We start from the raw sequence: 17,235 nt of genomic DNA, 5'->3' as shown, positions 1-17,235 counted from the left end.
GAAGAGGTCTGTCCATGTTCTCCAAGAGGAGGAGAGTTCCCCCTTGCAAAATTTAAGGCAATAATGAAATGGACAGGGAGAGACAGAGAGGAATGGGGAGCAACAAATGTTCAGATGAAGGGGGAGGGGAAAAATAGATTGATTTGTCTTTGAAATAACATGCTAACCCCCCAGAGACAGGCTGGCCAGCCACTGCACTGACCTTGCTTTGATTTGAGTCTGGATTATATGTTTTATGCAGTGAAAAGTCAGCTCGTTGGGAATGAATAACATCTCTGCTTGAGCTGAAGTCTAAAATCCTCTTTATTGGCACCGTCTCGGGACAACGTAAGTAAGGACACTCAAGGTTGTCACTAGGTGAGCTCTGCAGAGACTGGTGATAGAGGGACTGGACAAGCTGGGGTGCTGTGTCCCAGCTCTCGTGCAGGCTCACCCCTGCCTGAGTGGACCCAGCATCTGTGGGGAGACATGGGTGCTGGCAGAAACTCGCAGGCAGTCAGGCCGCTGTAACACCGGAGCCTGCAGCCTCCATCATCATCAAAGCTTAAGATCCTGCCGGACCGGTCTCTGCCAGGAAGGCGCGCTCTACCTTGGGGCAGGAGGGTGCTTTGGGATGGACCCCTGAGGTGCCACTGTGCAGCCAGGGAGGGGCAGAGGTGGACGAAGCCCTTCTCATCCCCCAGGTCCTGCTGCCACCACAGAGAGCAGAGGTGATGGGCAAAATGCCGTCCTCGCAAGCGCTCCCTGTCACAACAATCCCTTACAGAGAGCGAAATGCCCTTTGGGGTTAAAGAAATAGGGATGTGATTCCTGGGGAAAATGTAAACAAATCTGTGTGTAGCTGCTACCCATAGCCAGGCTCTGTCACCGGTTAGCACTGATTATCTTGAACAAGACCAGCGGCAGCTAGGAACACCTCAGCCTTCAAGAAAAACCTCTTCCTGACCTTCATCAATTAGCATGTGGCTTATTCTCTAAAATGGAGATCTCTCATTGCAGTTGCTCTGCCTGCTCTCACTACCTGCCTGAGATCTGATTCCTTCCCTCCGCGTCCTGCAAAGGAGACCTTGGGCTTGGAGGCACCTCGTGGTATAGCAAAGGTGCATAATTATTTCCTGTTCCCTAATTGCATCGCCCTGTTATTCCAGGAAATGTACTCTTGCTCTGTCAGTAAGAGTAAATAGGAGATCTCTGCAACAAGGGAGTAACCAGTAATGGTCTAGATGTGACTGAACTGCAGATAGAAATAAATTGGGTTTAGATTCTCAAAGTGCTGAGAATAACAGAGTAAGAAAACCAAACTCTGAGATTTGTGAGCTCTGCTCTTCCTCAGAGGTTTGTCACTTAAAATTAGACAGGACAAAAGAATGAGAATGTATTTCTGGGGAAGATCCTGGGACGCTGTCCTGCTGGACATGGCAGCAAAGCGACGAGCCCCAGCAGGACAGCAGCGCTCTCCTCATCGGCCCCGCGCTGTGCTGGTGCCGGGGGTGCTGCCATCACCCTCTGCTGAAGCAGAGGCTGGTGAGGAGTCAGCTCCCTGGATTTTGGGGTGCCGACTCAGGCAACATGTGCTGAAGGACCTCGCTTTAACGCAACCCCACCTAAGAGCACAGCAGATCTCCCTGGGCGTCAGCACTGCCTGTGTTTCTTCACCTCCTCTGCCAAAGGCTGAGTGTGCCACAGGACCCGGTATTTCCTGCACCCAAGGATGCTGCAGTGATGTGTGGGGTGAGCATCTTTACTACAGGGCTTCAAAAGAAAAAGCAAACCCTGATGCCCACCGAAGGGTAGGGCGCTGCCGTCTGCTCTGCTACCCAGTGTAAACCCAAGGCGGTTCATGGGTTAGGCTGCCTGTTAGATTAGTGGGGTAGGCTGGGCCTTGGGGTAGGCTGGGCACCGAGACCCGGTACCGCAGGGCTTGCAGCAGGAGCGGTCCCCGCTTCCCGCCGGACGCCTCCGGGGGAGCGGTGCCGTGCCCAGCCCCGCCGTGCCCCTTTGCTGCCTCTGACTCAGCACAAGCTGCCCGCGCTCGGCTGGCCTCGACGGCCCCTCACCCCCAGCGCCGTGGGGACGGGCAGCCGCGGGGTTTTCCCGCTCCCCGCCCTCCGGGCACGGGGGGCCGCAGCGTCGCCCCTGCGTCCCTCCCCCCCGCCTGGGGACACAGCCAGGAGGGCCCCGGGGCGGCCGCCCGGGGTGACCCCCTCCCCGCCCCGCGGAGCCGGCCCCCCGGCAGGTGCAGCTCGGAGCGGCGGTCCGGTGGCCGGCGGGGCCGGGCAGGGGGCTGCAGAGCGTCCCGCCCCGGCGGGGGCCGGCTCCCGGCCGGTGGGACCACCCCCTCCAGTCTCCACCCCCGGTCCCCCCCCCCCCCTCCTCCTCCCCGTCTCTCCTCCCCTCGCCCGGCTCAGTCGGTCGCAGCCATGGCGGAGGGAGGAGAGGGAGAGGAGCTGCTGCGCCCGCCGCTGCCCGCCGGCGCCCCGGGCCCCAAGCGCTTGTGCTCACGGGCCTGCCCGGCGGGGGGCACCGGGGCCGCTCACCCCCGTCCCGGGGCCGCGGGGGCCGGCGCGGGGCCGGGCGCGGGGGCTAGCGGGGCCCCTCCGGCGCTGGCCGGCTGCTGCCCCGCGGCGGCGGCGGGGCCGGCGGCGGCGGGGGCGGCGGGGCCGGCGACGGCGGCGGGGCCCGGCGGCGGCGGCGGCGGGGCGGGCAGCCTGCTGCAGCCCGAGTCGCTGCTGGACGCGGCGGCCAAGCGGGTGGCGGGGAGCTGGGCCTTCGAGCGGGTGGAGGGCCGCTTCCAGCGCATCCCCGAGCCCGTCCAGCGCCGCATCGTCTACTGGAGCTTCCCCCGCAGCGAGCGGCAGATCTGCATGTACTCCAGCTTCCAGCCCGGCCGCGCCGCCGCCGCATCCCCCGCCAGCGCCGCCGCGGGGGGACCCTCCGCCGCTGCCCCCGCCCCGGCCGGCGAGGAGAGCCCCGCCGCCGGCCCGCCGCCGCCCGCCGCCCCCGCCGCCGCCCCCGCCGCCGCGCCGCAGGGCGAGGGGCTGCCCTTCCGCCGCGGCATCCGCCTGCTGGAGACCGGCGCGGTGGACAACGTGCTGCAAGTCGGTGAGTGCCGGGACGGGTCCCTGGGGGCGTCTGTCCGTCCCCGTCCCCCCCCCATCCCCTCCAAACACTTCAGCCTTTTGTCTGGCGCGGTTGTGGTTTGACAGGAAAATCCTGCCCCGGGGGCAGGGACCGCCTTGTGCCCTTCTGGGGCCGTGCCGGCTTTGGGTTTGGGGGGTGGGAGGGCTGGGGGTGGCACACCCCCCCCACCGCCCCCCCCCGGTGAGGTGTGTGCGTGCCCGGCTGTCATCGGCAGCTGCCCGCAGCGTGGACGCCGTCCATCCAACCCCTTGCGAGTGGGAAAATATATAAAGCCAGCCCCCACCCCCCCCCCGCCCCAAATCGTCTGTCGGGGATTTGTATGGAGGGCACGCAGCCCTTGCCGGCCCGCCCCTCCCCCCCCGGGTCCCTCTCACCCCGGGGCACCCACACCCATGTTCCCACGGGGGTCCTGTCCCTTCCACCGGGAGATGGGTTTATAAACATAACGCCTCTCTCCAGCAGCTCTCAGCGTTTGCCTTTGTCTCCATCAGGAGCTTTCCCCCCTTGGAAAATCTCTAGGGGGGCCTCTGCCCCCCACCTTCCCTGCCCCCTGCACGGGCACCTTCGGCGAGGCCGCCTTGGGGTGACAAGTGGGGTGGGCCGGTGGGTACCACCGCCGGTGACCTGGTGCGGTGCGCGTTTCGGGGGGGGATGTGCGCGGCCTTCCTGCTCTCGTTCGGTGACGAAGGGGCCGTGGGAATGATGGTGAGAATAATGGCATCGTGTTTTCTCTCCATGGGCAGGTGGCTTTTGTGTGCGCTGGCGGAGGGGGATTGTCGGAGAGGAAATGTTCCTCTTCCCCCGTCCTTCCAGTCCCTGTCCCCGTCCGAAATCGCCTTATAGCTGTAGATATTTAAAGAGAAACAAATTGTAGTGTTTTACATAAAAGAATCGGCTCCTGGTTGTTATTGGAAGTGATTGAAATGCGTGTTCCCATTAAAATAACATTAGGCTAGAATTTGTTTTGCAAATGCGAAATGTAAATTCATTTTGTGCCAGGGTATGGCTTGAATGAAGGGAGGGTGGTTTTTGTTGTAAGGAACGGTTAGTTTGGCTGTGTTTATTTAAAGAGCCCTCCTTCCTTTTGGGGGAAAAAACAGCTTAGAAGAAAAAAAAAAAAATCCCATTTGGTACAGTTTACATTCAGAAGAGCGCTATCAAAACATTTTCCATTCGAGACCTGAAAATAGGAGACAGCAGAAGAATTCTCCTTCCACCTCTGAGGATATGCAGTGAAAATTCCTGTAGCACAAAAGGTTTTTTTCTGAGGATATTATTATGCCCTTTTTTTGGGGTGGATTAATATTTTCTAAGGGCTGTGTTAAGATCGTTAATTATTCTAAGTCTGTTTAAAACTCAAAAGCAAATCATTTTTTTAGAAGGAGAGGAGTAGCTCTGCAGGAACTTTAAAATTAGGAGGGGGGGGGAAATAATAGCTTACTGTGGGCGATGCTTTATTGACCTGCCCAGTGAGGTGTGGATGCAGCGAGCAACCGGAGTGGGAGATGGAGTAACGGTTGTCTAAAACCAGGGCTGGTTCTGTACAAAGGAATTTTCTTTTTTAATGAGCTTTTTCATTTATTTCCCTTTGAAACGTGGCTCTGACGAGGTTTCAGTGAATGCTGTGAAGGATCTGGGTGAGCGCTGGCGTCAGGTGCGTGCAGGACACGCAGAGCGGTCCCATCCCAAAGTGACGTCCAGCGTTGGCATCCAGCATCACGCGTGCCCCATCTCCCTGCGCTTCCCACTGCTGCTTTGGGCGAGCCAGAGGACGGGGAGGACGGTCCCAGCTCTGGCATTTCATGTCCCCTGACAAGTCTAAACCATCTCCCCAGCTTTGAAATCAGAGCTTGTGCCCATTGTCCTCCGAACCGTCAGCTTTTTAGATGAAGCAGCATGTTCTGGAAGCGCTTGCCGCAAAGTCGAGGTGATTTATCTCTGGTTTTCACAGCCCGAAAGGGGCGTGTGGGATGCTCGCCGTGGGAGTTTGCCTTCGGAGTGTGGGGGGTTCAGATCTTGGCTGTAGTGCGGCTCATCTTTGGATGGCAGTGGGTGGGTGATGCGGGGTCGGACGCCTCTGGTTTTGTCCCCAGAGCAGCCCTGTCACAGCAGTGCCTTGCAGCCCCGAGACGGAGGAGGAAGATTTACATCAAACAAAAGGCTGTGAAGGGCTGCGTTTTTATCCGGGGCGGACGGGAGGCATAGCTGAGATGTCCTCTGCCAACTTTCCACATCCATCTTGCGGATGCTGCTAGAGGTGAGGTGGAAGAGCTCCAGCCACCGGAGACATAAACACTTTGTGGCTGCCTGTGTGTGTTTGCAATTAAGATAGGAACTCGGTTGTCGGCTTATATGGGAACCATTATGTCTTGGAAAAAAATAAAGCCCCAACACTGGCTTACTTGATGCTCACCAGCGCTAAATCAAAACTACTGTTCCCCTCTGAGGATCTCTTTAATGGACACCGCCAGCTCCCGGCGTTGCGACCTGAGGTTTGCACAGTTGAGATTTGCTGTAATAAAGATCAGATGTTTGTACAGTCGTGTTTCTGACTCAGACCTGTGAAAAAAATAAGAATTGTAGGGACGTGAATTTCCTTCTCCCTGTGGTTGGAAAAAATCTCTTTGAAAAATTGAAAGCCAAAATCCAAGAGGAATGGTCTTCTGGAGGTGGAAGATGGTGTGGAGGGGTGAGGGTTGTACTCACGGGGACAAACTGCTTTGGGCTCCAGCTCCCTCGTGCTTACAAAGCTAGCAGGTCTGAAAAAACCCCGTATATGCCACATTATCAACCAATAATTCCTTCATGCTTAGTAAAACTTAAACGAGGCTTAAACCCTGATCTCACTGGAGTCATTAAATTGATGTTTTTTTTTTCTGCTCAAAGAAAGATCTTGGATGTTGAACACAGGCATCTTTGTCTTCTTAAAAACTGCTTTATTATTATGTGTACAGATCCTGTCTTTGTGTGTGTGTGGTGTGTGGGTTTTTTTTTTCCTTTTAATTTTTAGACAAATGACAAAAGCATGCAGGAAAGGAATGCAGAAATGCCAGGCTTAATATAAAGCATGCAACTGCACTGCATGCTGGGAATCCTAGAGGATACAAAACCTTTAATGACGGCGGTTAATTTTTAACAAGTTCACTCGCATAAATATTTATGAACAAAAGTTTTTACGCCATTATCTCTTGGGTTCTTGGAGAGAGAAAAGCCCTTTGGTGGATTTTGACAGTAGGCTGTGATCCAGCAGAACAAATTCGCGTTTCTCGCCTGCGCTCCCCGGTCCGGTATAATACGGTTTGCCCTCGAGTTGTCGTGGCTGCCGATGGGTGGGCGAGTGTCCGTGGCAATTTTAGGTGGGAATTCTCCTTTTTCTGAAGCGTCGAGCTTTCTGGTGGTCTTTGCGCTGTAACCAACCCCTTAGGAGCCTATATGGTGTGTGCTGCCTATGGCTCCTTACCCACAGATACGCCTTTGTGCCCTGATGGGAGGTATGCAGTCCAGCCGTAAGTACATAGGCAGGATTTACTTTTGCTGTTAGAACAACAGCGAAGCAGGGCTTTAAAATGCACTGGCTTTGTAAACACTCAGAGGGAGCCTGGTTTTTTTGAACTTGCAATTAATCCTGACTATTTTATCTGATGCTTTGCAGGTCAGTCCTGGGTGCCTTCCCGTGGTTCCTAGTCCCATGATTAAGCTGGACATCCAGGCACGGGGGATTTTCTGACCCTGCTTCCACAGCCTTCTGCCTGGGCAGAGGTTAAGATAGGCCTGATACCTGTAAATAATACCCGTAAATGCCTTTGGCATTTTAATTGGAGGAGGTTTTGATTTGGAAGCTTTTTGTTACCCCATGGTTTTCAGCTTCTGTGTATATTTGTGTATTTCAGTGTATATTTGTAATGATGACTGTTGAAATGCAGCTTCAGAGGTAAAAATACCGATGGGTTCCTATGCTCTTAACGTGGTTGAAACTACTTTTAGGGTTTTTTCTGAAAAAAACCTTTAGTTTTTTTAGATTTTTTTTTTTTCCCCTAAAAAAGCTTGCTTTTAGGCAAGTGTTTGGTTTCCCTCCCCTGTGACGTGGTACAGGGCAGAGTCTAAATTTGTATCCAGTTGTTTGTAAAAGTCTAGGTGGTGTGCTGCTTTATAGAGTTGTTTATTTTGGGGAAAACACTTCAGGGCTCTCTAGGGCCGGTTGCGGTTGCTTTTGTTTTGTGTCAAGATCGGTCTCCTCCGGGGTCCAGGTTTCAGCCTTGTATCCAGTAGGAGCAGGTTTGGAAGGAATGCCATGGGTCATGCGACGTATTTTTTTCACGTTGAAACCAGGTGTCCCATGTCAGGCTGCTGCTAAGGGAGTTCAGGTTTTCTGTATCCTCTTAGTTTTTGGGTGGGGCAGATGTTGTACAACATGTTTCCAATTTGCTAATTAATTGTTACCTTATTTTTCTTTATGGGTAGATTACTTTATCCTACCATGTATATTAAAATACTTTAAACCACATAAAATGGGCTGGCAGGGTTCATTAGCCCTATCTGATGGAAATTGTTGAACACTTTACATATACATTAAGCCCTTTACATTTCTAATTATTTTTTTCTTAACATATATAATTAAAAGGAGGGATTATTAGGCATTAAAACTTACGATCTGTTCCTTGCTGCTCCCTCATAGGTGAGATATTTCTTGAGCGTGTTCTGGACTGTTTTACAGAAACTGGAATTGGAGATGATGAAAACCACCAGAGTTTCTTGCTGGTCATGCAGGGAGAGCTAGGAAAACTTTGACAGCTGGAATTTTAACTTTTTTTAGTAGATTTATTTATTGGCTTTAGATTCTTTTTTAAGAGTATAAACAGACCCTGTGAAGCTGGGATGTCTTTTTAACTGGGTGGTTAATTACTCCAGGGAAAACGAAGCTAGTTTAAAGAGGCTAGAGACCTGAAAAATAAAGCACAAGAAATTAAATATTTAGTTTTGGCTTTAGGAATAAATAGGCTTGAAGCGTTTTTTAGAGAGAAAGTGTGACAAGTCCTGGTTTCTGGCTTGAGCAGGCGATAGGAATTTGTTCTCAGCTTACCTATGCTTTTATAAAGCTTAGCCCAGGTGAGACACCGTCTTTCTCTGCTTCCAGCACTCGAGTCATTTGCAGCAGATTTTAATTTTGCTTACATCTAGAGGGAATCTTTTAGGAAATATTTAACTGTGCTAAAACTGCAGTAACATAAACCACATGTGCCTGCGTGCTTTGTTTCCCTCTCGCAAAGCTTCAGAATGTGCTTTGCTGTTATTTGACGCTCACTTTGATGTTAGATGTTTTATGATTAGTCCCTCTAACTTCAGATAGGACTTTTGGAGAACTTAAATGAGCTCGTCTATCCGATTCCTCTGTTAAGTCACATTCAGCTGTGAATCGTCTCTTGTGGTGTGTCAGCTTTTAAGTTTCTTTGGAAATATATATATTAAAAAAAGTAATCTTGGTAGCATTAGAGTGGAAGAGAGAGTTCGTGGGCTTACGTGTTTCCTTGGCATATACATGAACCTAGCCCTGGAGGAGGACCTGGTCCATGGGGGGGGGGGTGAGTCTTTGATGGTTTTGGGGTTATGTCTTGCTCCCCTTTCCCAGTGGGAGACCTATTTCTGTCTGGGGTTAGCTCAGATGAACGGTGTGGCCAACCTTGTGTCTGTGTTTAAATTTTAGGGGTTTTGCATTTAGGTTACATGGAGAGCTCTGTGTTGAGCAGTGGTGCAAGTTTTGCATTGCCCCCCCTGCCCTTGAGGCCGGAGTAGCTCGTGCAGATGAGGAGCTGAGTGGGGATTTTGGGAGGAGCAGCATCTCCTCGCCCTCTCAAGGCAGCAGAGCCCATGGATTTTCAGCAAGAGGCCAAGGCTTGTTGGTGCATGACGATGCTTCATGCTTAAAGCGGGTGACTTTTCTTCTGGAGATGTAGGGGTGTTGCTGTTTCTCCCCGGGGGTGTGAGGCATTGATTTCTGTTCCTCTGGCCGGGCTCTGAGGAGCAAACCTTGCGTAACATCCTGGGTGAGGTGGTGGGGAAGGAGCCTTCACTTGCTCCCCCGTCTCTTCACACTGCTTGTTTCTTCTGGTGGGGCCGTGGGTGAGATTTGCGGGGGACCTGGGAAGGTGGGTGCTGGGGTCCTCTCCTGGCTTTGCTCAGCAGGAGCAGGTGATGGTTGAACCTGTGTTTCCCCTTTGATCTCCCTATCTGTGGCTGGCGTGGATGACTTGATTTTGCAAGGAGCTGGAGGTGTGGAATAGCTATCTTGAGGGTATTAAAATGAATTTCTAATATGTCCTACTTTACATTGGATGCTGTCTTGAAGAGGTTATGTCATGGGAATGTCATACTCCTGGTCTTCTGGGCATGAGAAGAGAGGAGGAAAGCAGCTCCGAGTGACTAGTTCCTGCCTCTGCTAAGTCTTGGCTTTCTTTGGCACCAGCATCAATAGAAATGGATGCATTTTCCAATGAAAACAAAAACGCAATGACACCAAACCTTGGCTTCGTTAATAAGTGCTGTGAGACAAGTCTACATTTTTGGATGGAGCCAATTTGGAGGCGGGACGTGCAATGGTGGTGGGGAGCTCTCCCTGTCTCTTGGCAGAGCTGCTGAGGCCCTGAAGATGCTCTTCTGCACGCTCAGAAAAGCAGGACTGAGACCTGCTTAATTTTTGACCTGGCTTTCACAAGGGTAGGGACTGATGTATAGGCTTGACCCCTGTCGTCTTGTGCCTTTGCAACAGGAGTTGGCAAAGGGCCTGATAACATCTCAGAGAGACACAGGTCCTGCAAAACCACTTCTTGGGGGATGTGGTGGGGAAAGCATCTTCATCGTTTTACAATGAAATCTCCCAGGAGCAAAAATCCAATTTTTCAAAGGCTTTTTTTTTTAATCCTGATGTTTAAACATGAATAGATTCCACTTGGTTGGTGCAGCGGGTGTGTTTTATTAAATGCCAAGGATTCACCTGTGCACGACACCACCGCATTTCTCTCGAAATGGATTTTCTAGTGCTGCGTTTTAAGAGCATTTGCTTTTTTGTCTCAAGCTTACGGCTTAGGATTTTGTGCAGGATTGGGGTTAGTCCTTGTAAAATGGTGCATTTGAAGTAATACACAAATTAATAAAATCCTGGGTTTTTACTTGTTGCATTCTAGGTGCACGTTGCCAGGGATTTTTTTTTTTTGCATTTTTCACATCATTAAAAACAAAGCCACAAATGTGCTTAGGAGGCAGATCTGCCGGGATGCCAGCTTGCCAGCTTGCAAAGGTTGCATGTGAATGTATTGGTCCAGCTTGTTGCCTGCAAATGTCCTGCTGCTGTCGCCCCGCGTTAAAATGGGAGAGGGGGGGTCTGCATCCCCCTTGCGATGACCCGCTTGTCGCTGGATGCCCGTAATGAGCTGCTTGCACCTACACCACCCAGCTTGTTTGACCAGGGGCCACTAATTGTTATTGAGGTTCGCTCAGCGGGATGCGGTATGGTATCTGCCTGACTGCTGTCTTTGCACCTGGAGACGGTGCCTGTGCCCCACAGCTGCTGGCAGGGAGGGATTCCCCATGGGAACGCAGGAGACTTGGTGTCTGGGACCTTGGCAAGGTCAGGACAGGCTGTGCCTCCGCTCCGGATGCCGTCCAGTAGCCCTGGCCTCCATCCTTCAGCTGATGGCGGCATGTGGGTGACTGCCTGGGATGCCGATAATAGCCGGTACTCGTTATTGGTGTTACGTGGTTTTTAAAGGCAGGGATCGCAGGAGGTGCTGTGCCCTGGCTGGGGGTGTGTGGCTGCCTGGATGAAGATGAGTGCCCTGTCAAAGGGGTGGCAGAGCAACAAATGGGTTCCCAAGATAAATAAAACTTGCATTAATGAACTACAGTGGCTTTGGATGCCAAATTAAAAGATGTCTGGAGGATGAAAAATAAATGTATTTTCTGTCTCACTTGCTGGTTCTCATCTCTTTTGATTTTTCTTTATCATCAGAAAGAATTTTTTAATTTTTTTTAAAGCCAGTTGTGTTTATTTTGGTAACAGTTCATTGGCTGCTCTGTGTACAGAAGCTTTCTCTTGAAAGTACTGAAACTATATTAAAAGTGCTTTTGGCTGTCATCTTTTATTTTGCTTCTCCTTCGTTCTTTTCCCAAAGCTGGGCCATTGCTGTATCAAATGCTCTGAAACTGTCTGGTAGCATTTTCCCTGCGGTGCTCCATATAAACTGGAAATAAAAAGGGAAGAAATTGCAGGATTTAGATTTCTGCAGCTTTTTTTTCTCTGTGTGTGTGTCCCATTGAAGTCTGAGCAGCTGTCTCCGTCCACACAGCCTGCCGATGGCATGCACAGATCTGTTTCTTGTGATTAAAAGGAGAAATAATACCCCAGTGTTCAGAGAGGGGCCGGGGGGGCAAGCGAGTGCCTGGGGAGCAGCATTTCTCCCCTCCTGCCTGCCCCTGCCTGCTTGGCCCAGGGACCAAGGGAGCTGGTAGCCTGGCTGCTCCTCCCCGCATCCTTCTGGCTTTATATCCCTGTGGAAGAAGCATCCCATGCCCTTTGCTGAGAGCTGCCCTGCTGCAGCATCTCCACCCCAGGGTGGGCTCCTCCATCCTGCACCAGCGACCGGCAGAGGCCCTGGGGGTTTTTATTCTATTCTAAGGATGTTGAAACATTTTGGCGACACTGCAGCCGCTCGCTACCAGCGCACTTTGAAAAATACCCAGCAAGTGTCGAGCATCTGTCTGTGAAGGGGGAGGAAATCCCCCCCCCCCATTATTATTTTCTCCTGATTGTCCTCGCTTGGTGTGGCTTTGGCTATTATGGGTTTGTAAAATAGAACTATATATGACCTTTTATCTTACAAGAAATAGGTTAAGCCATTTTTAAAGAAAGTGGTGGAGTCAGCAGTGCTGCTGAAGGAACCGCTTTCGCATGGTTGATAGGCTGTGAAACTGTTCAATGGACTTTGGTTTCAGAGACAATATCTGTTTAAATTAATCTTTGTCAGATACATGCCACTGCAGACAATTCAAATTCCAGTTGCTTTCTGATCTCATAACAAAAAAGCACCTTACACTGGTCCTTTTATCGTAAAATTAACTTTTGTCTGTGTGTCCTGGAAACAGGGGTGGCATAAAATCTAGTTAAAAGGCTCTGTTATAGGAGGATTCTGTTTCTTTGTACAAGGCAGACTTTTTTTTTTCCTTCTTTCCCCTGCGTGCATTTAAAAAGACGACGAGTGTTTGAGATGGATTAGGGAGAATGCCAGCAGATGGACCAATTTTGTTGTTGCTGCTGGCAACCATATAAGCAGCCATTTTGAACAATGCTGATACCGGGGTACTGATAACACAAAGATGAGGATGGGATAAATATCCAGCTAGTCCCTTTCTCCCCGCCTGCTCCTCCTCCCTCTCTTTCACGCTGCTGCAGCAGCCCTGTTATTAGAGAACCCGATTGTTTCCAGAGAAATGCTTCATCCTCTTAGCGCAGTTGGTGGATGTCTAGTGTTGCTTATCGCCTTGATTTTCCTTAGGGTTATTGGAGGCACTGGCAGCTTGGCCTCTTCCAGGAGTGCCCACCGCATGGGTCCTAAGGGGAATGTGATGTTTGGGTGCTTTGCAGTCGTGATGCTCTTTCCTCTACCCTAGTAAAGCATGGGCTGTTTGGTCCTTGCTGTATAAGTGGAGGCAATTTCCTTCCCTCCTTGTGCATGCTTTGAGTGGTTAATTACAAAGTGTGATGGCATTTGCTGGGTGGATTCTAGGGTTTCGGGAGGTGCACCGTGACCTAAATGAGTTTGAGAGCTCCTTTATGCCCAAACGATTAGTATGGGGCTGTGATTGCAAACTGAGGGTATCCCGTTTGCCCATATACAAGTCTCCCCTTCCCCTTCTCCCACTCATGTTGTCTGCTGGCTCTTGGGAATCTGGGCCATGTTCCATGTCCTGGACCTGCTGCTCTTGGAGCTTCTTAAGGTCTGTACTGATACCTGTTTGGACTGCTGGATTTTTAGCACTGGAATTCAGTGACCTTTTATCTCTCTGTTTTGTTTCCCATCTCTAGGGAAATAACCCTTTCATGGATCAAGAAACTCCAAGCAAGCTTCATCTTTTTCTAGCAAATGGCAAAAAGGCTGTTTTGTGCTTTGCAGGAGGACTTGGGCCAGGATGAGGATGGGGTTGTTCTGGGAAACCTGCTGGGCTTTGCCCTGAGCTCACTGTAGCGTAACACGGTCCTGAACGTGCAATCTGCAGGGCCAGTTGGGGGATGCTGTGTAGCTTTGGTTGTTCGGTACAAGAGCATCCATGGGGCATGGAGGAGCTTGGTAGAGCTGTGGAGCATCTTGGATGGGAGAGGTGCCTTTGGGATCTGGGGTTTGGGATTGCTGTAGAAAGAGCAGGGGTGCTGGGGTAGGAGACAGTTAGTGGGTAGTCTTTGGTTGCAGTTTGGTGTCCGAACACACTGTCTGTAGGAAGAGCCAGTTCCCAAGTCCTCTCTAGGTAAGGCTGCCACGTTGTCTGCTGCAACTCCTCCGCAGTGTTTCCACCATCTGGGAACGTGAAGTGGCCCAGGTTGGGGCTGAGCCAGTCAGCCAGAGCAGGCACAGTGACAGGAACGCCGTGCAGTATTTGTCCTGCTGCCTCTGGTTCTTGGTGGACTGCTTTGGGTCAGGGATTTGCAACTGATTTCCAAACCACAGGTCTTTAAAACATTCCTGGAGCTGCAGGGCCCTGCGTGGGGAGCTGAAGGCAAGCAGCAGTAAGGTGGTGTGGTCTTGCTGCCTTCCTTGCATGATTCTGCATACCACAGTCTGAAACCTTCGCCTATTTACGTTGCAGCATCTCTGAGACCTTTATGCCTGAGGTGATGCTATTCGTTCTTCAATAGTTGCTCTTTTTTTCAGTTAAAATTTCTTTGGGGTCAAAAACTGTACAGATAAATTTCAAATAAATCTGTATGTACATATACCCATATATTTAATTATAAACAGTAGATGAAACTTTACTGTAAAATAGTAGATGTAAGAACTAAAGGAGTTGGGCAAGCATTTTATGGTTTCCTTTTTTATTTGTCTCCTGGGTCTGTTACATTTTGAGATAAATCTTAACGTTATATTTATTTTTTGCCTGTTGGGAAGTATCTTCTCCCTCTTGAGTCTCCCCTCTTTTAAGCCTGCCTTATTTCATCCATAAGCTGTGGACTAGTCACATTTGACATACTTGCTAAAATACAGGGCATCTGGCCTGGAAGTTGAAAAAATCAGGCTGTAAACTCCACTTCAGAAATGTTGTTATGGTGCATTGGGAAGTTGTTGAGGTTGGCTGAGCTCTCTGAAGACTCGGACTGAGAGACTGAGGGTCTCAGCAGGATGACTGTCTCTGAGGTCTCCTGGCATTGTTGACAGGGGCTTTTAGTGCACTCAGCGAGCTCCGGCGCCTGGTGTGGTCCCCAGCCACCTCCTCTTGCGGTGGCTCCTGCTGCGTTGCTCGACCTGTTGCGTTAGCAGATAGATTCTGGAAACTGAAGGATGGGTGAGGAGAGACTGAGGCCATACGTTCTGCTTTGAAAGGTGGTGAGTGGGATGATGAAGTGTGCTCTTCTGCCCCTTTGGCTCATGATGAGGTTGGACCTTAAAAGCTCCTGCAGGTTTTGATGGAGAGGAACTGTGACCAATGCATGACCAAGCGTGATGGTAAGCTTGGTGGCTTCTGGTGAGCTGCTTTTGTTCACTTGCTTCCCACTGTGGAAAATATTACTCACTGACAGGTGCAAAGCGGGTGGTTGCAAGGATGACCCAAGAACAAGCAGTGGGGTTTGGAGTGTTTTTAAGCTATGCCCTCTGAAATGGTGCAGAGTGGAGCTTAGCCCCTTGGATCTTTTCCAGAGCCCCCTAGATGGCATGGAAGTGTGCGGTGCCTCGCCTTCCTTGAGCTCTCTCCATCTCTTACTTGTCTTGAGTTTGACTCAGTCTGCTTTAGCTTCACGGACCCCATCCCACTACGTAAAATTCAGGTTCTTTGGCTAAACCCCCCTCAGGTGTGCTTGACAGCAGCCAGCTTTTTGGGATCGAGGAGCGTGTTCAGACAGTGGTCTATGAGGCTGCTGGTTTCAGAGCCAGGACACAGCACCTTGCTGTTAAAACCTGCCCACAGCCCTCTGCGGTGCAAGGACAAGGCTTCTGAAACAGTCCCACCAAATGGATGATGAAGAGCAGCATGCATCCTTGCCTTCTGCTGCTTTAGGATCGGGGTGGATGAGGAGGTGATTGGCAAGGTCAGGCTGTTCCCATGCAGGTGAGGTGTACTGGGAGCAAATATTTGCTTCCTAGTTTGGAAGTTACTGGTTATTTGGGAAAAGATAGTTTCTGGGCACCTCCTGACCACGTTGCTGGGGGGATGTGGAAAGAGTGGCTATCTTCAGGTGCATCACTCTGTCCACTTTGAGTCACAGCTCTCATACAGCGCAAACATCCGCTATCTCTAAAATTCAGTACGGTGACTTAGTTTGAAACATTCCCATGCCTTGTGCCTTGCTTAAGCTGGAGGTTATTTGCTGGTGGCTCACGGTGGGCTGCCTTCCCCCTGGGGTACCTCAGGGGCAGAAGGGGAACAGCAAGCGTGTTATAACTGGTGCTGTGTTTGCTGGGAGAGGGGGCAGAGGGAAATTTTGCTCTGTTGCCTGCCTTTCTGTGGTGTGATGAAAATCTGTTACCTAGGCCCTGGAAAATCATAAAACCCTAGAAAAACTGGGCAGGATAAAGATGAATGATTAGATGTTCCTAGCCACGGCTCAGCTCCTCGCCTTCCACTATAGAAAAGAGGGGGGGTAATGGGGGAGAATGACTTAATGAGAATTGTCCAAATTTGGGGCTTTTGCTTTCAAAGCAGTAGTTTTTCAAGAAGGGTGAGCTTCTGGGTACTGGGGGCTCTTCCTGAAACGATCGATGCTTCATTGTTATTTTGCACCTGAGTAACGCATGTGAAATAAGGCTCAGGCAAGAAGGACCAAGCCAAATGAAGTCAGTGCAGGGGATCAGAGTTCTGTTACGTTGGGACCTGCTCCTGGGCACGAGGAGAGTTTAGATGTCGTATGTTCCCTCTGCCAACGGTGTTGTCACCCGGCGCTGCTGGTGCCACGCAGCACCTCTGGGCATTTGCAGAGGGGCTTAGCAGGCAAGGCTGCTCCTCACATAGGGATGCCATATTTTGGTGAGCAACCCAAATGGGAGATTGATGCTTTCCATGAGCAATCGTTCACTCTCTGTGTTCCCTGTATCTGAAGGAGGCACAAGGCAGTGGTGAGGTTTTCCCGTGCCTGCCTGCTCTCTGGCTTGTTTCTGGTGGTTCCTAGCTCAGCCCAGAGCCTGTGGTTCAAGCGCCGTGGGAAGGACAGATGCCCAAGAGGGTTTTTTTTTTATTCCCCACCCATCCCCACACCCACACACTGGGCAGCCACACTAAGGTTTCCTGGACTGTGAGGTTTGATGAACCATTAACCTAAAAATGCCCTGGGTAGGAAGAAAACGTTTCCAAGGTCTAAAAATCTTGCGAAGTTTCTGAAGTGGGAATGGGAGCTGTGGTTTGCCTGAGCGGCTTTTCTTGCTCCTGTCTCTGCTGTGAACTGGCTTTGCTTTGTTGGGTGCAAGGGTATGTTCAGGATCTTACAGAGACGGGAAGGCAGCCCTCCAGGGCTGGGTCAGCCGGAGGGGCTGCCTTCCAAGCAGATGTTCTCTTGGCATGAGGCTCAGCAGGTTTAAGACAGGATGTCCCTGTACTCCAGAGGGCTGAAAGCATTGAAATAAGTAACAGGCTGGGAATGTCTGAATCCAGCTACGAATTCCTGGGGAAGAGGATTTGGCAATGGCAGGCAAGCTCCGCGTCACTGGTGGAGGACAGCACCATGGGCTCTGCCAGGTGCCAAGCCCAGCATTAACAGGGCAGCATGGCTGCACGAGCCCCTTCCCCTTCAGGGCAGTGCCGGATCTGGCTCCAGCACTGAAGGAGACCACCACCATCCTTGTCTCTTGCTTCTCCTGTTATTGAACGGGGGGAGAAACAACTAACTGTAAAGGGTAGGGACTC

At 51.0% G+C, this 17,235-nt stretch overlaps 1 protein-coding gene across 1 annotated transcript in view; it reads left to right on the top strand.

The window, feature by feature from the left end:
* The first annotated feature begins 2,405 nt into the window (after positions 1–2,405).
* The window catches only part of ZSWIM5 (zinc finger SWIM-type containing 5), a 101,460-nt gene continuing 86,630 nt past the window's right edge, over positions 2,406–17,235 (top strand). Inside the window, exon 1 of the mRNA XM_059821803.1 lies at positions 2,406–3,102. Coding sequence (XP_059677786.1) covers positions 2,421–3,102 — 682 coding nt within the window. The 5' untranslated portion in view covers positions 2,406–2,420. The remainder of the gene's footprint in view (positions 3,103–17,235) is intronic.

This window comes from Gavia stellata, chromosome 10, assembly GCF_030936135.1.
Source record: "Gavia stellata isolate bGavSte3 chromosome 10, bGavSte3.hap2, whole genome shotgun sequence".
Classification (NCBI taxonomy): Eukaryota; Metazoa; Chordata; class Aves; order Gaviiformes; family Gaviidae; genus Gavia; species Gavia stellata.
The sequence above is the reverse complement of the archived record's forward strand: the minus strand, read 5'-3'. Positions and strand labels throughout refer to the sequence as shown.